Source organism: Cervus elaphus, chromosome 14 (genome assembly GCF_910594005.1).
Source record: "Cervus elaphus chromosome 14, mCerEla1.1, whole genome shotgun sequence".
NCBI lineage: Eukaryota > Metazoa > Chordata > Mammalia > Artiodactyla > Cervidae > Cervus > Cervus elaphus.
The window spans coordinates 63,613,905-63,630,567 of NC_057828.1; the positions used below are offsets into that span (position 1 = coordinate 63,613,905).

At 41.2% G+C, this 16,663-nt stretch overlaps 1 protein-coding gene across 1 annotated transcript in view; it reads right to left on the bottom strand.

Annotated features, from left to right (window-relative positions):
- Positions 1-16,663, bottom strand: part of STX6 (syntaxin 6) — a 47,048-nt gene that overhangs the window by 13,172 nt on the left and 17,213 nt on the right. Inside the window, exons 3-6 of the mRNA XM_043923287.1 lie at positions 14,807-14,901; positions 5,300-5,362; positions 2,144-2,269; positions 810-916 (exon numbers count right to left, since the gene is read on the bottom strand). Coding sequence (XP_043779222.1) covers positions 810-916; positions 2,144-2,269; positions 5,300-5,362; positions 14,807-14,901 — 391 coding nt within the window. The remainder of the gene's footprint in view (positions 1-809; positions 917-2,143; positions 2,270-5,299; positions 5,363-14,806; positions 14,902-16,663) is intronic.

Consider the following 16,663-nt stretch of genomic DNA (forward strand, 5'->3'; position numbering starts at 1 on the left):
AAAGTAAACTCTTGATGGCAGAGACCCTGTCTATTCTCCTGGCTGCTCTGTGGATACCCTGGGGCCTCCCAGGAGAACAAGATGCCCATTTTGAATTTGTAATAAATGAATCCATAAGGTCGAACACAAAATCAAGGTAGGAGAGTTTCTGAAATATCCTACTAGATTTGTTTTTCCCCAGAAAAAATATTTTGTGAAATGGTAAAGGTAGCATTTTAAAAGTTTTGTTTTTGGTGTCATACTTCAGGAGTGCAAACGGAGACTGTTCTTAAGGAAAAACAAATCCAGATATGTTTTCTTGTGCTTTTTTCTAGGAGAAGACTTTTTCATTGTAGAGAAGATTTTTTTATTAGTTGGAATTAAACTTGCACTTTTCCCCCCATAAAATCAAAATTTAAGACACAGAGCAAAAAGTTCCAATTAATACAGCAGGAAAGGCATGTAATGATGAAGTTAAGTTAGCCCATGTCCTATCCTCTTTGGGGCAAAAATCTCCATGGATTTTACACAGCCCTGACAGTTTCACACTCCTATTCGTAACAACACTTGAAGTCAACTGTTTAGAGGAATCTGCACCTCTTTTGCAGATGTTTAAAAATATTAATAACTTTGCCTAAACCTTTCTGAATATTGTATCTGACAGATTTGCCTTTTTTGGAGAGGCTAGTCTGTAAATAGAGTAAAGATGCAGCTAGAAACAAAACAGCTTTTGGCTGTAATAGCCATGTAACCGGCAGGCTCTTTAGGGGTCTCCTAAGACAGCTCCTCCCTTCACCTCTCTGTGGCGAGAGGGGCATCCCGGTACTCACACGGCCTGCTCCTCCAGCTCCCCTCCGATGCGCTGGGACATGTTCTTCAGCACTCCGATGCTGCCAGAGACCAGCTCCAACTGCTCATCCTGCTGTTCCACGATCAGCTGGTGCCAGAGAAATGGGAAATAAGCAATTAAAATCCATCTTACCTGGTTCCAAGCCCAGCACTCGAGCAGCTGCTAGCTTCTTTGCCAACTCGGGACAATTCACATTCAGAAGCAAAGCCCAGAAATCAAAGGACCAGACCGTCCGCCTCAGAGAACACGCTGCTCAAAGGGCTGGGCTGTCAAGCTACTGATATCCCCTGCTGATCCAACTTGTGAAACAGTCAGCGGGGCTTGAAACCACCCAGAGAGATTTACCCTGGTTGGCTGAAGTCCAGCAAGGGACAGACAATGGCCAAAAGCACCTGTGCAGTGACCACAGACACGTCGGGATGCTTGGGAAGAGGAAGCCCGCTGCCAGGGTCAGGGTCTCAACTGGCAACAGCCAACCACAACTTAACTGTAAGAGAAAGTCTGGCAGGTCTCTGGACATGGGAAAACGACACACACGGAGTCCTTTGCTCCCTCCTCAAGGACACATGCGAGGAGGCTCTGTGGCAGTAAGCTACCTTGCAGGCAACTTCTGAGCACAAGTTACTTTTAATTGTGCTGTAGTAGCCTCACTTTTTATTGAAGGAAAAAAAAAAGGTTTGCTTGGATTAATAGCAATTAAGTAGACAAATGGTTAAGCTGACATGCTAATGGAAAAAGACCAACATGTATATGTAAAACACAGTATTTAAGAACCAATACTTCTGATGGGGTGATAATGCTCAAATGCCCAGACACTTTACTATTAGCTTCTTTTAATTAATACAAATCAAAAGCAACCACACAAATGTAATCAACCTCACTTTCCTTCTACCCCTTAACCTCTACCGAATCAATGATTTTTACATCTAATGGAACCAACAACAATTTGCAATAAAAAATAAGGACTCAATTTTTCTCAAAGTGCCTTTGTTGAAATGAACAAAAAGCTGAGCACAGAAGTGGAGGCTGGGGAAGACGCTGCTGTGTTTTTAAATCAATAGCCTCCTCTGTCAGTTGCGGGTGTCTGGTCTGCTTGTCCTAAGAGGTCTAATCAAGCTTGGTTCTCTTGAAACTGTCATGCTCTGAAGGGTGTCTTAAAAACCCTTTATGTATGCAACCATCACACAGGTAGACTCCGGCAGCTGTGGGGCTAGCTCTGGTCCATCCTGCCTGCCATTAGCAACAGAGGCCTGGCTGGCAGAGGAGTGGGGGGTGGTGCTTGGCCTCCCACCTCCCTGTCCTCCACTTAGGTACCTGCTGCTGTGCCTGCTGCTCCTCGATGAAATGGGAGTTGGCCAACTGAAGCTCCCGGTCGAGGCGCCCGTATTTATCCGTCGTTCCAGTGCCCCAGTTCTGTCCGCCACTGTCTCCTAGCAGGGCCTGCGAGAGCGGGGCCGGGGGCAGCAAGGCAGGAGGAACAAACCGTTACTCTCACTAAACAAGGGCCCCATCACCATGATATGAAGAGTTCTCCCACTGCTCATAAGCTGTCTTTCCAGGGGTCAGCTTTTTACGGATTGGGGCAGGTTGGTGCCTGCGCAGTACAAATGAAAGAATGCCATGAAGGGCACTTTCTATGGACTCACAAATGAACTCTGTCCCATTAAAAATGCAAGTGGGAGTCAACTTTAAAGCAATCTTAAAGCCCCTCTGTGTACTGCTTTGTGGATCGTAAAGCACTTGTTCTCATAGGACCAGCTCTTCCTAGCACCCTTGGAATTTTACTGGAGACCTGTTGAAGGTTAATCTAACTCTGCAATGAAAAAACAAGGACTCAATTTTTCTCCAAGTGCCTTTGTTGAAATGAACAAAAAGCTGAGCACAGAAGTGGAGGCTGGGGAAGAGGCAGCCTCCACACATCTAGAGTCCTTTCTATTTAAGTATGACCAAGGAAATTTTTGGTATTCGGAGGTGGGAGGAGATAGTTTCCTAAAGTGACAAAAAAAACTAAGCCACAGTCCCTCATACACTGTAGGCACAAGAACCACCAGCGTCTGCTCAATGTGACCCACAGATAAATCCCAATGCCCTTCAGCAGAGCTAAAGGGCTAGAGGTTTCCCAGATGGAACAGGGGTTGCTTCAGCAGGCAGCATGGCCACAGTGGGGGCCTGACCCTGATAACCCAAGCAAGGGTTGGCCCTGATGTCAGCTCTCCACCTGGGCCCCCAGATGCCAGGGTCGGGTTTCCTAGTATGAATTTGAGGAATTCTGTAGTCAGAAAAGGATAAGTTTGGGAATGTCTTCCTTCACTGAAGAGGCCAACCAGGAATGTGAGCTGACCCTACCTGGGATCCCCACAAGCCTTTTTAACCAAAGAACTGGACCAAGCTAGTGACTAGGATTCTTCTATCTTGTAGAGCTGCTAAAACTTCTTACCAGGTACTCTTTAGCTCTGGAACTGTTAAAAGTCTAACTGATTCCTTGGTTCTCTGTCTGCAAAGCCCCTCAACACCCACACTAGCCTTGCCTGACTTTCAGACATGAATTCAGGCGAATGGCCACATTTCAGATGCTACATTCAGGGAAGTTCAGGATGCATGTTGAGTTCTGAGGCAGATATGAGAAGAGGACCAGGATACCTGAGAACTTCCACAGCCCAGAGCCTTAGTCAAGAGTCTGGATGGTGACTGTCTCCGGTGTAGAGCAGACATAAGGTGTTAGGGGGATGCTTCTGCCCCTACCTGGTCGTGGGGCTGTTAAGATTGAAACGATCCTGCTCGTTTTGATGCAAAGACTCTAATGACTCTATGGTGGACACTGGGACCTAGTGACAATCTTTTCAAAGTCAGAAAAAGGCTACAGTGCATCATTAGGCTATGGATAGAGAACTAGAGTTCCTGGGGCCACAATCACAGCTATTTTTTTCCTAGCTTATCCATGGTCTATACTTGGGTAGACATATGTCATGCTGTTAAGAGTCACCCATGAAGCTGTTTAGATTCCCTTGGTCTGACCTCCAGAAGTTGGTTAGTGAGAAAGAAGACAGAGAGAGGGCCCAGAGCACCGGGGACCAGCCTGAGTGCAGGTGCCAAAGCAGGAGGCCCTGGCTTTGTGAGGATCAACCCAGCACCTGGTGCTGGAAGCAGCAGTGAGGTGGACTCTGCCCACGTGGGTGTCTACAGAACTCTGCCCACCTCCCATTCCTTGAATGCCTGTGACTCGAAGACATTTTGTTGTAGTTTAGTCGCTAAGCTGTGTCCAACTCTTGCGACCCCATGAACTAGCTCACTAGGCTCCTCTGTCCATGGAATTTCCCAGGCAAGAATCCTGGAGTGGGATACCATTTCCTATTCTAGGGGATCTTTCCGTCCCAGGGATTGAACCCGAGTCTCCTGCATTGGCAGGTGACTTCTTTACCACTGAGCCACCTGGGAAGCCCAAAAACATTTTACTCATTGCCTAAAACAAAATTCCCAGCCACAGTCTGAGAAGCTATGCATAAATGCACATTTTATTTATGTTAGTTCACTAGCTTTTCCAAGAGTCAGTGGCAGATGGGATGGCTAGCTAATGTCTCTTCCTGTCTGCACTGTTACAAGCAAGGAGGGTGGATGGGGGAGAAAAAACAACAACAGTGACTTGGAAAATGGCATGTGGAGAAAGAAAAAAGGAAAACTAAGTTAGGAGATATTTAGAGTCCTCTTCCCTTTTCAAGCTTTCAGAATACTTGTTTTCAAAATTAAGTGGGTCAAGAAACACCTACAGGTGTAAAGTGAAGAGTATATCATAAACTACTGATTCCTAGTTAATTAAAAATGGTGACCTGTTCTTACAATTATCAGCCTACTAAATGCAAAGACTGGGTCTCTTGTAGCTTTTATTTTTGATACGTCAGTATCTGGGCTTTGGTTTCTGAAATTTATTAGGCTTCGTACTTTATTTGTTATAGGTTAAAAAAACTGGACCTCACATCAAAAAAAAAAAAATACATAAAACAGTGAAAGATTTAACACATATTTAAGTTTCCGCAAATGCTTTATGTAAAGTTTCAATCATTAAATGTCTTGAGTGTTCTATGTGTGGGCAGCTAGAAATCTAAAAAAAAGAAGAGAAAAACCATGACACAATCCCTCCCCACTCACAAAGAAGCTTGAGGTCCAGCAGAGAAAATGACAAGCAAGCAAGCAATTACAGCTCTTAACAGAACGCCTGGCACACAGAATGTGCTCAACAGGTGCAGAATAAATGGCTTGTGGCAAGGGCTATGAGGTACACAGAGGGTGCAGTGGGAGCCCAGAAGAGAGGACCAGAGGGTGTGGAAGGGGAGGGGGGAAGGCTGCTGTCAGCATCACTGCGGGCTCAGCACACAAGGTCTTCTGCTTGCATACATGATACACAGATGTCAGAAGTTTTCAAGCCCAAGTATCTGTGTATTTTCTGTGATACTGTATATTCCAACGTTTACTCACCTGTCTATTTTTCCTTTCAGCTAATGCCTGCACAGATGAAGTTGACATCTGATCCTTCATGTCCTAATGAGATAAGTAGACGACCAGAAAACAAATGAACATCCTTAAACAAAATTGTGGTTAATATTCTGCACACTAGCAAAATATACATAATTCATTATTAACTTTTCAAACAAAAAGGCAGTAATTTTTGCCTTCTATTTTCAGTCTCAAGAATAAAGGAAATAAAGAGAAGGATATCCCCTTAAAAAGAGGAAACCAGGATACTAAATTTAAATATGAGGAAAGAGAAAGTATACCCTGAGTACTTACCATAGGCCAAAACACTGTTAAACATGTACACATATTATCACTATGTAATCTGTCCACAATGACCCTATGAAGCTGGTATTACCTTCATTTTACAGTTGATGAGACTAAGATTTAAAAAGATTACGGTACTTCCTCAAGGTCACACAGCCAGTAAGTGGCAATCCTAGGCATACAGATAAAAGCTTGTGCTCAACGCCTGTCTCTTCAAGTATGTGCTGTGCTTAGCTGCTCAGTCGTGTCAGACTCTTTGCGACCCCATGCACTGTAGCCCACCAGGCTCCTCTGTCCACAGGTTGCCATGCCCTCCACGAGGGGATCTTCCCAACCCAGGGATCGAACCCAGGTTTCCTGCACTGCAGGCGGAATCTTTACCATTTGAGCCACCAGGGAAGCCCAAGAATACTGGAGTGGGCAGCCTATCCCCTCGCCAGAGGAACTTCCCAACCCAGGAATTGAACTGGTGTCTCCTGACAGCAGGCGGATTCTTTACCAGCTGAGCTACACGGGAAGCCCATCTTCAAGTATAATACATGTAAAAAAAAATACATACTTTAAAGTATACTTACCATTAAACACCAGAGAATACTTTCAAATAGTGATGAACAGGTCACTTTATTTCTGAGTTGGATTCATGGGACATATAGACTATTTCTAACACCAGTATTTTCCAGAGTGGTATCAAAAAAATTTTGTGTGGAAAGAAAAAGGAATGTACCCATTACTTAATCTAATGCAAAACACTTTATTAAATATGAACCATTAGCTGCATATTTAAGTACAACCCAATACACCTTAAAATGATTTCAGCTAAGTACATGATTACTGTAAGTTTTCTTTAAAAAAAAAAGGATGCCAAAATATTCTTTTCTGTTGGCTCATAGGCTACTTTAGAGGTGCAAATGTTGACGTATTAGGCTTTTACAGACTTCTTGCAGGATGCATGATAAGGGAATGGTAGATGAGGGTGCCACAGCTTTCCGAATTCCTACTATGGGAAGTCTGAATGATAACCACCTCACTGCAACCTTCAGTCTGCCTGGTCCCTCCCTCAGCAGATACTGACTGATGTGTGCCCACACACAGCAGTGATGATATGGACAGGGCCCCTGCCTGACAGAGCTCACATCACAGTGGACAAGAAGAAGCAAACAGCAATCACACACACACTTCAACAAGGGAGTCAATGGGGCTGAAATCCAGTGGGTGAGAGCCACTCTGGAAAGATAGGGATGATACCTGATCGAGACCTGAGGGCCTAGAACGAGCCCACCACAGAACAAGTCCAAGGCCAGAGAATTCCAGGCAAAGGAAACAGCAAGCTTAAAAGCCTGCAGGCAAAAAGGCTCAATGGTTTAGCTTTTGAGAAGGAAGACCCGTTGCTGAAGGAGCCACTGCATGCTGGGAGTTGGAGGGAGGTTGTAAGACAAGGCTGACCAAAACAGGCAAGGGCCATCAAGCTGCTTAGAATTTATACAGAGGCAGTGACTGGCACACTAGCCCTGTAAAGAAGTACATATTAAATATTCAGCCTTTGTCATGTTTTGTTTTTTTTTAAACCACCCTCTAAAAAAAAAAAAAAAAGTTAGACCATTCTTAGATCTCATGGGCCACAGAGGGCAGGCCCCTGTTCTAAGGCAACGGGAAGCCTTAAAGTATTTTGAGAAAGGCTGTGGAGTATTCTGGGTCATGTTTTAAAAGATCACTCTAGTTATTCAGTGGGAAAAATGTTGGTAATTAAGTAGAACAGAAGTAAAGAGTTCATCTTGTTCTCACACATTAAAGTGCTGCCCAGGATGGGAAAGAAGTGCCCTGACGGTGGAAGCCTTCAACAAGAGGGCATGGGAGCTCTTGGATGTGATACTGGGCAAGTAGGTAGGGCATCTGAGGGTGCTCCACCTGGAGTCCAGTTAACCCATAAATTCTAGGATTCTTTACCTAGTTCATCTGTTCACAAACCTCAAAAGAAAAAAAAAAAGAATGCCACCCATAGAAACTGAGAAAAATTTACTTAGTAAAAAAAGTATTCACCATAAAGATCCAGATACTGGTATACTTAAAACAAGGGAAACAGGGAGATAAGCCATATTTTTTGAATATTTGAGATCTACCTGAGTCAGTCATCTGAGGTATTGTTAAAAATGCAGGTCCCTGGCTCCCACTCAGACCTACTTACTAAATGAGACTTTAAGGAACAATTTAACAAGTCTCCCAGATGAGAAGCTGTTTGACAGACTCTGATCCACACAAATTCTAGAAGCCTTCAAAGGAGACTCTTATGCTATTACCTCCTGGACTGCAGGATTCCTTTACTAATTATCAATTAAGAGTTTAAGATGACATTCTGATTTTCGATCAAACAGTATGAATAGTATAATAATCTCACTTATTTAGTGTATGTCAACAGTGACACAAAGCAAATATCTGAATTGTTCACTGGCTGGGATGACATATGCTTTTGAAAAATGCATTTACGGGGACTTCCATGGTGGTCCAATGGTTAAGAATCCATCCTGCAACGCTGGGGATGTGGGTTCAATCTCTGGTCCGGGAACTGGGATCCCATAAACCCTGGAGCTACTGGGCCTGCGCAGTGCAACTAGTGTCCATGTGCCCCAACGGAAGATCCTGCGCGACGAAACTCAAACACAGCGTGATATATGAAGAAAAATAATTTTTAAAAACACACTCAATATACTTTATAATAGCCTTTTAAAAATACTGAACACTGTGTGTGTGTTAGTCACTCAGTCATGTCCAACTCTTTGACTATGGCCTGCCAGGCTCCTCTGTCTAGGCAAGAATACTGTGGGTTGCCATGCCCTCCTCCAGGGGATGCATTGCAGGCAGATTCTTTACCATCTGAGCCACCAGGGAAGCCCCCTATTGAATACTGCTGCTGCTGCTAAGTCGCTTCAGTCATGTCCAACTCTGCGCGACCCCATAGACGGCAGCCCACCAGGCTCCCCCATCCCTGGGATTCTCCAGGCAAGAATACTGGAATGGGTTGCCATTTCCTTCTCCATTGCATGAAAGTGAAAGTGAAGTCGCTCAGTCGTGTCCAACTCTTTGCGACCTCATGGACTGTAGCCCACCAGGCTCCTCTGTCCATGGGAGTTTCCAGGCAAGTACTGGAGTGGGTTGCCATTTCCTTCTCCACCTATTGAATACTACTTGCATAATAAAAATAGCAGCACACCTGTATGGGAAAAGTGACTTTGAAGTTCTAGTTGAACTCTGAACATTATCTGTAGAATGTATTTTTGCTGTTAGAAGGTAAGAGAGTGAGGGGGGAGTAATGACTGTAAAGGTACATAAGCGGGTTTCTTGGGGTTGCTGGGAATGTTCTGGAATGCTTCCAGGTATTGCTTCCATGGTGGTGATCAGTTTATAAATTCTTCAAGCTGTATACTTGGGGTGTATATGCTTTTCTATACAGGTGTATATGCTTTTCTATACTGTTATATAATTTAATAAAAATGTTAAAAACAAAACAAAACAAAAAAACTGCTGCTCCTGAACAATGGCTGGAAGGTAAACCAACCCTCTGAAAATAAATTTGGCATTTTGTATTAACAGTTTTGATATTTGTAACAAATATCCACTGTCTTGACCTAGTAATTCTAATAGAATTTACTTTAAGGAAATAATATAAAATATATACCAAAACAGATATACAAAGATGTATACTGCAGTTTTATTTATAATATGAAAGAATAAATAAGCACCATATCCAAGCAAGAGAACAGTAACTGATAGTAAATACATACAATGTAATATCTTGTATCAGATATTACACTTAGGAAGAGAGTTCAGTGAACAGTTCACAGAAAAATACAAATGATCAAAGATGAAAAGATGCACTAATGCATTCGTAAGCAAAGAAGTACAAGCTGAGAAATATTTTTCCCGGTTAGAGTGGGGAAGATGAAAAAGATGAACACTGCCTAGAGTTGTCTAAGGTATTAGGAAATACAGAATATGCACTCTGCTACTAAGAAATATCACTGATTAGGTCTTGATACTTTGAAAATATTTATCTGTGTTTAAAATGGGCATTTTCATTGAACTTTTTAGTACTTAAATATCCAGGATATGCTCACAAAGATAGTTCCTGAAGTATGGTTTGTAATTGCCAAAAATTAACCACATAAATACATACCAACAGGGTCAATGATCAAACAAATCATAATAGATGAAGAGAGCATAGTCTCTCACATCAAAGACCTGGGTTCAAGCTTAGTTTTGATTTTTAAAAATTATGCAAGGTTCAATTTTTCAAAGTGTTTATTTCTTCTATATAAGATAGTATTTTATAGGGTCATTGTGGGGGATTAATAAAGAACGCAACTATGAAAAAGAATACTCTAAATCTACTCTGTCCAACAGCTGTCAGCCAATTACGGTTATGTACTGAGCACGTCAAATGGAGTTAGTGTAATGGAGGAATTAAACTTTTTGACTTTACTTAATTTTAATTAATTTAGATTTAAATTTAGTTACTGGAAAACTTTCACATATGCCTGGAAAATCTGGGTATTTTCCAGTAAATCAACCTTTTCAACTGTAAGTTTTATAAACTCTAAATACAGATGAAGTATCTCCAATGAAAAGTTCATTTCTGAATTGAGATTTGCTTAAATATAAAATATATGCCAAATTTGTAAGTTTTAGAAAAAATTTTTAAAAACTTTATAGAAATCTCAATTATTTTTATATTGATTACATGTTTAAGTAACAGTCTTCTGGGTATACTAAGTTAAATAAAATACATTGTTTGCTACTGTTCATTCAATAAGTTGTGTCTGATTCTTTGAGATCCCATGGACTGCAGCACACCAAGCTTCCCTGTCCTTCACTATCTCCTCGAGTTGCTCAAGCTTATGTCCATTCACCTAGTGATGCCATCCAACCATCTCATCCTCTGTCGCCCCCTTCTCCTTACCTGTTTCTTTCTACTTTTTAAATATGACTACTAGAAAATTAAAGATAGCTTGTACTTTAGTATTTCTATCAGACAGCATGTATCTGTATTGATATAAAACTATGTCCACAATATTTTTTCATATAAAAAATTACAGACTAATATGTCATTTCTTTTAAAAATATATTTCAATTTCATTTTATAGAAATGGCTAGAAAAAATATATAAAACTGACTATTTTTATATAGTGGAATTATAGAATGGAGGCACATTTTCACCTTTCTTATTCATCAAAATTATTTGCATTTTTTAAAAAGTACAGATTTTTAATTTTAAAACTTAAAAACGCTTATGATTACATAATAGCATAAATCACAACTATGTACAAATAAAACAAAGTTCTGTTTTTGTGTTGTATTTTGAGTTTAGGTTTCTTTTTCTATTTTTTCTTTTTGCAAAATTTTTCTAATTCTCTTTCAAAGCATATGTGTGTGTGTGCTCAGTCGCTTCAGTTGGGTCCGGCTCTTGGTGATCCCATGGACTGTAGCCTGCCAGGCTTCTCTGTTCATGGCATTTTCCAGGCAGGAATAATGGAGTGGGTTGCCATGCCCTCCTCCAGGGGAATCTTCCCAATTCACGGATCAAACCCATGTCTCCTGCATTAGCAGCCAGGTTCTTTACCACTAGCAACACCTGGGAAGCCCTTAAAATGGGCATGCATTACTTTAATGAAATACACATTTAAAAGTTCCCATTTTTAAGTTTTCTGTTTAATAAAATGTATTTGTATGTGTGGGTGTATGTTAGCTCCGATAGTCAGTGACCTCAACAGCTGTGTGGTACGCATCCTGTGTGTGGCGTGGCAGAAGGCAAAGAGCTGTGGCTTTCACTTTCAGGATGGTCCTTTCTTTACGCAAGGTAAAAACTGCCAGATACCATGCCACAGATCACCTCCTTATTAGGATTTGGGATTTTAAGTTACATCACTGAAGAGTTTTGAGTATTTTGTAATACCTATCATGCCAAAAACATAATTAAAACTCATCTTCTTTCTAATATAAGAAGTTTAAAATAAGAAGTCAAGAAGCAATTAGTACTGATAAAATATGGGTCACTTGTCAAAAAAACAACAAATAAATGAAACAACTTCCTGTTTATGCTGTTTCCATTTTGCGTCATCTTCCAAGCTGAGTGAATAACACACTGTAAATCCCAGCGCTTCCCGCTCAGAGGACTCACATCCCAGCGTCATTTGTAGGGACACAGTATGCCTCACCCTTTTTGATTAACCAAAGCCATTTCTATCATGACTTACAACTAACTATAAACAATTCTTAGATTTGAAGAGATTGGATTTTTGGGAGAGGGTGTTATAGTTTTGATTGCCTTTGAAAGTTCAAAAAGTTGCAGACTGTTAGTGAGGATCATTTACTTGTTAAAGAAAACTGAGATCTAGAGAGGTTAAATGACTTGCCATGCTGAAAATTTACTGAGGTCTCAGGGGCGCCTAGAACTCATGTCTTCTCACTTCTTACTCACTATTTTGCCACTGACTGCAAAAACCTTTCTCTATTAAATTAACCCAAGGTCACTTCTGCAATAGATCTCCATAACACAAATATATCACATGTGAAATTTCTGATTATAGGCAACTCCACAAATGTAAAAATGATTACCTCAAATATACCAAGGCTACATACACAAAAACATGAATGTTTGCTTTCTTTGGGCTTCCCTGGTGGCTCAGAGGATAAAGAGTCTGCCTGCAATGTGGGAGACCCGGGTTTGACCCCTGGGTCGGGAAGATCCCTTGGAGAAGGAAATCGCAACCCACTTCAGTATTCTCGCCTGGAGAATCCCCATGGACAGAGGAGCCTGAGGGGCAACAGTCCATAGGGTCGCAAAGAGTTGGACACGACTGAGCGAATTCACTTCACTTCGCTTTCTAAGTGAAAGCTGGTAAGACTTAATAAAAACTGCACAAACTAAAAAGACACTTGGAAAAACATACACAAGACTCTTTAAATAAAAATGACTTATTAAAAAGCAAAACTAGTGGACATTGAGAAGAAACCCAGAGAAAGGTTTAGTTCTTCAGACAGAACAGCTACAAAAAATGTGTACCATGTCACTGCCTGCCCGAAGGAGAAAGCACAACTGGCGCAAATGCATCAAAATGCATCCCTCTAAGCAACCGCATGAAATCCAAGTGATGACGGTAACAAAGGAGCTCGCACAAACCGTGGTGTACAAAGTCCTCATCTGAGCCCGGCCTTGTGTTTCCTTTTCCCAAAATGCTAAGTCTCTGAACCCACGCTATCAGTGTCCTTGAAGTGGAACTCAGAAAGCTCTGGATACAAATATTGTCTAGTTGAACGTAATAATACTAAATCAACACAATGCTTTTAAAAAAAATCAAGTTAGTGTCAATTACCACTTCCTTTTCTTCCACAAAACCTCAACTAGCATTTATTAAAATGAGAAAAGCAAAAGATCAGTTAGGTACTATTAACCCACAAGTGGCAAATAGTAACAGCTTCCAAATTAGAAGAAGGGTCAAAAACTCTAAAACATTCAGTTGGATCACACCGTTGAGTCTAGTTTAGCTCTCTACTCTAAAAGGACTCTGCAACATTGTGACGTATAGATGATTTAGAATACTTATTTCAAAGAACATACTTTAAAAAGCTTTTCAAATACTAGAAAATGAACTTTGGATTACACTTTCAATTATACCAACTCACTTAACTTTTACTGTATTGACCTCTGAATTTCAATGTGCAGAATTTATAAGTACTACCTTGCAGAAAGAATAAATATAATGATTAAAGTCAAGAATATATGCGTCACTGCAAGGCATCATTTAAATATCAACATCTACAGAAGTCATCTTCAGAAAAACCTATCACAAAAAATTTAAAAAGCACACACTATATTTATAAAGTAAGTAACTGGGAAATTGTTTACCTTAACAAAAATATACCACCTAAAAACAGGGCTTCCTTATCAGACTATCCTCTGAACTGGCTAGAGACTAGGAATGTCTAAACCAAGCTCAGTCGCTCAGAAGAATCTCTGCCACCCCACATGGACTGTAGCCCCCAGGTTGCTCTGTCCATGGGATTTTCTAGGCAAGAATACCTGAGTGGGTTGCCATTTCCTCCTCCAGAGGCTCTTCCCAACCCAGGGATCAAACCCACACTTCCTGAGTCTCCTGCATTGGTAGGCAGATTCTTTATAACTGAGCTACCAGGGAAACCAATAGATGGGGCTCCTAGATCTAAAAAGGTTACTGTTTCATTAAAACATGGGTTTATTTCTAAACAATTTTTAGGTATATGGATACAGAAAGGCAACTAATGAGTAAAGCAAGGAACAAGAATCTTTTAAAGCTCAGTGATAACCTACCATTTGAAATAATTTCAAAAGGAAATCACATGACACGGAGTCTTTGGCAAACACATAGCAAGGTTCCTGCCTAAGATGACTCTTAAAAAGCCATATGTTAGCACTGGTATGATCCCAAGTCTTTTTATTCAAGGAAGCTGCTTTCTAGTACATATGTTAAAGACAGCTGGTTCTCTTACATCTAGTTATGCTAATCAACTGGCTTAGCCATATAGTTTCAAAATACAAAGATATCTTAATGATATTTCACTTACATCTCAGGTCTTTTTAACAATAGGTTAATATCTAAATAATCTGAGACTAAAGATATTTTCCCTTGGGTTGATTTCTTATAGGCTGATGATTGCTTGCTTGCTCTGGATGACTCCCGAAAGGCTGTCAAGCAGTTGTATATGGAAATGTCAGTAACTGGGTTGCAAGAGTTCCAGAAGCAATTCAGATGGTAGAAGAGGCCGCCATCCAAACCCAGTAAGAGCACTCTTCACAATGCAAAGTGATTACCAATCAATCAGGAAACCAAATGGTTTCTACCATAGCAGTTATTCTTTTGTCTAGGAACACAGCATACTAAGAAATAAAGAGGGAAAAAAGACAACTGGTCTGGAGGAGTGAGATGGATGGACAAGAAGGACACAATAACCTTCCCAAAGCCAGCAGTCTCCTTGCTCATTTTTGCTCTGACAAATAAGCCTGATGATACTAACAACAGATTTCCTTTCCATCAGAGAAATTATATGTGGAAACTGTCATTTAACTCATTTAAAAAGGAGTTTCAGAGTTGACCTAGTAGTTTACAATAAGGGAAAGAGTTTGAAGCAGTCTGGCTTTTTCTTGCACAAGTAACATAATAAGATTTCATTCCTTACCCTGACAACCTGCCGAGTACTTGTGATGAAGGCTTTTCTTATACTCAATTCGGTTGCATCGAGGTTGAATTTCCTAGGATTTGCTTCAACTATGCGTGGGTCAAAAAGTCAAGGTAAAGCAACTTCATCAGCAAAAACCTAACCAACATCAGTGTTAAACCACAGATCTCTCACAGGCAAGCAATAAAATCTGGCCCAATTTCTCAACACACAGTCAACTTACACTGATCATCCTCAAACTTTCTCTGCCCATAGCTATACGAGGGTCCTTGTGCCCCAAGGCAGAAGTGACCTGCCTGGGTTCACTACAAACCCATGGGTGTCTGGCCACAGCTAAGCTAGGCTCTTCCACATGCCTGCCATTGTTTTGACTCCAGATCACCTTTACCAGGACAGCATTTGCAAGCCGTTTTCATTTGCCATTCCCAACCATCTCGCTTCTGTCAAGATGCTAACTCTGCTTCTTCATCTAGAAATCGAGGCTTCTTCTGTGAGGCTTCCCTGCTCGCCTCACCCCGACCCTGGGTCACTCCATGCCTCTCTGTACTCATCTCTTATCGTCTGCAAGGATGTACTTGTGATATTATTTGACTAATGTCTGTTCTCCCTCCTCCAAGCCCCCTTCTACCCCCACCATAAGTTCTACAAGGGTTGGTACACTTTTGCTTATCAATCCAATCTCAGTTAACTAGCAAGATGTCCAGCACATAGCACACTCAATGACTATTTGCTGAATGACGAATATCTATTAAAACTTTTGTTCTCTTTATCTCACAATTTCTCTATCTCCCCCAATCTTTTTCTCTTCCCTCCTATCTCAAGGTAGGACATATCTCCCAGTAAGGGTGCTTTTGCTCCCACTCCCTCACATATTTCTCTTCCACTAGTTTTAGAGGACACATTTGTCTTTTAATAATTTAAAAGGCACCCTAGGGTCATTTTGATGAAAAGAAATTATCCACTCCACACATCAACTCTATGTGAACCTGTGTGCTGACTACAGACTGGTCCTAACAAAATCTGGTTTCCTTTACGTGCCATTACACTCAAAAAACAAAACAGGCCTCAGAACATGCAAATGGCATATCTTCAATCTAAAGTTCTGATTTAATATTTCCTGTTGAAAAAATGGTCATGTAATCCAACATTTACAGTTCCCTGGTTCACCCATCATATCAGTGAACTTACTTAACATCAATAGCATGACTTGGCATAATAGATCTGCTTTAGTAAGTGCAGTTTCATGGGACAAGATGCCTCTGTAATGCTCACTGGCAATGCACGGGAAAGAGTCCGGGGAAGGATTTTCTTTTGATCTCTAATTACCAATGTACGATACTGATCTGTATACACCTCCTCAAAATAATGACAGCTAACACTCACAGAAGCTCTCTATGGGGATTTCATGCAAGTCCAGTGGTTAGGACTTTGAACTTCCAATGCAGGCATTCAGGGGGCACAGTCTGATCCCTAGTTGGGGAACTAAGATCCCACAGGCTGCATGACTCAACAACAACAAAAAAGAAAGTTCACTGTGTCAGGCACCATCCTAAACTCTTTATCTGATAAACCTTCAACAACCGTATGAGCTAGGTACAACTGTTACCTAACGTCCTACTGAGAAGCAAAGTATAACTGGCAGAGGCAGCACGTGAACAGCCGGTCTGACCACAGGGCCCAAGCTCAAAGCCGCTGCACTGTGTGGCCTCTATGCTGTAGGCGCTTCCTGCACTGAAGCAGCATTGGTCACTCTGCCTTAGTCTCCTGGGCAACGACTGTAAGTGTGCCAAGGTACAACTAAGAGGAGCATCAATCGATGATAAAAGAAAGTATCTCATCTATGTATTCGAGACATCT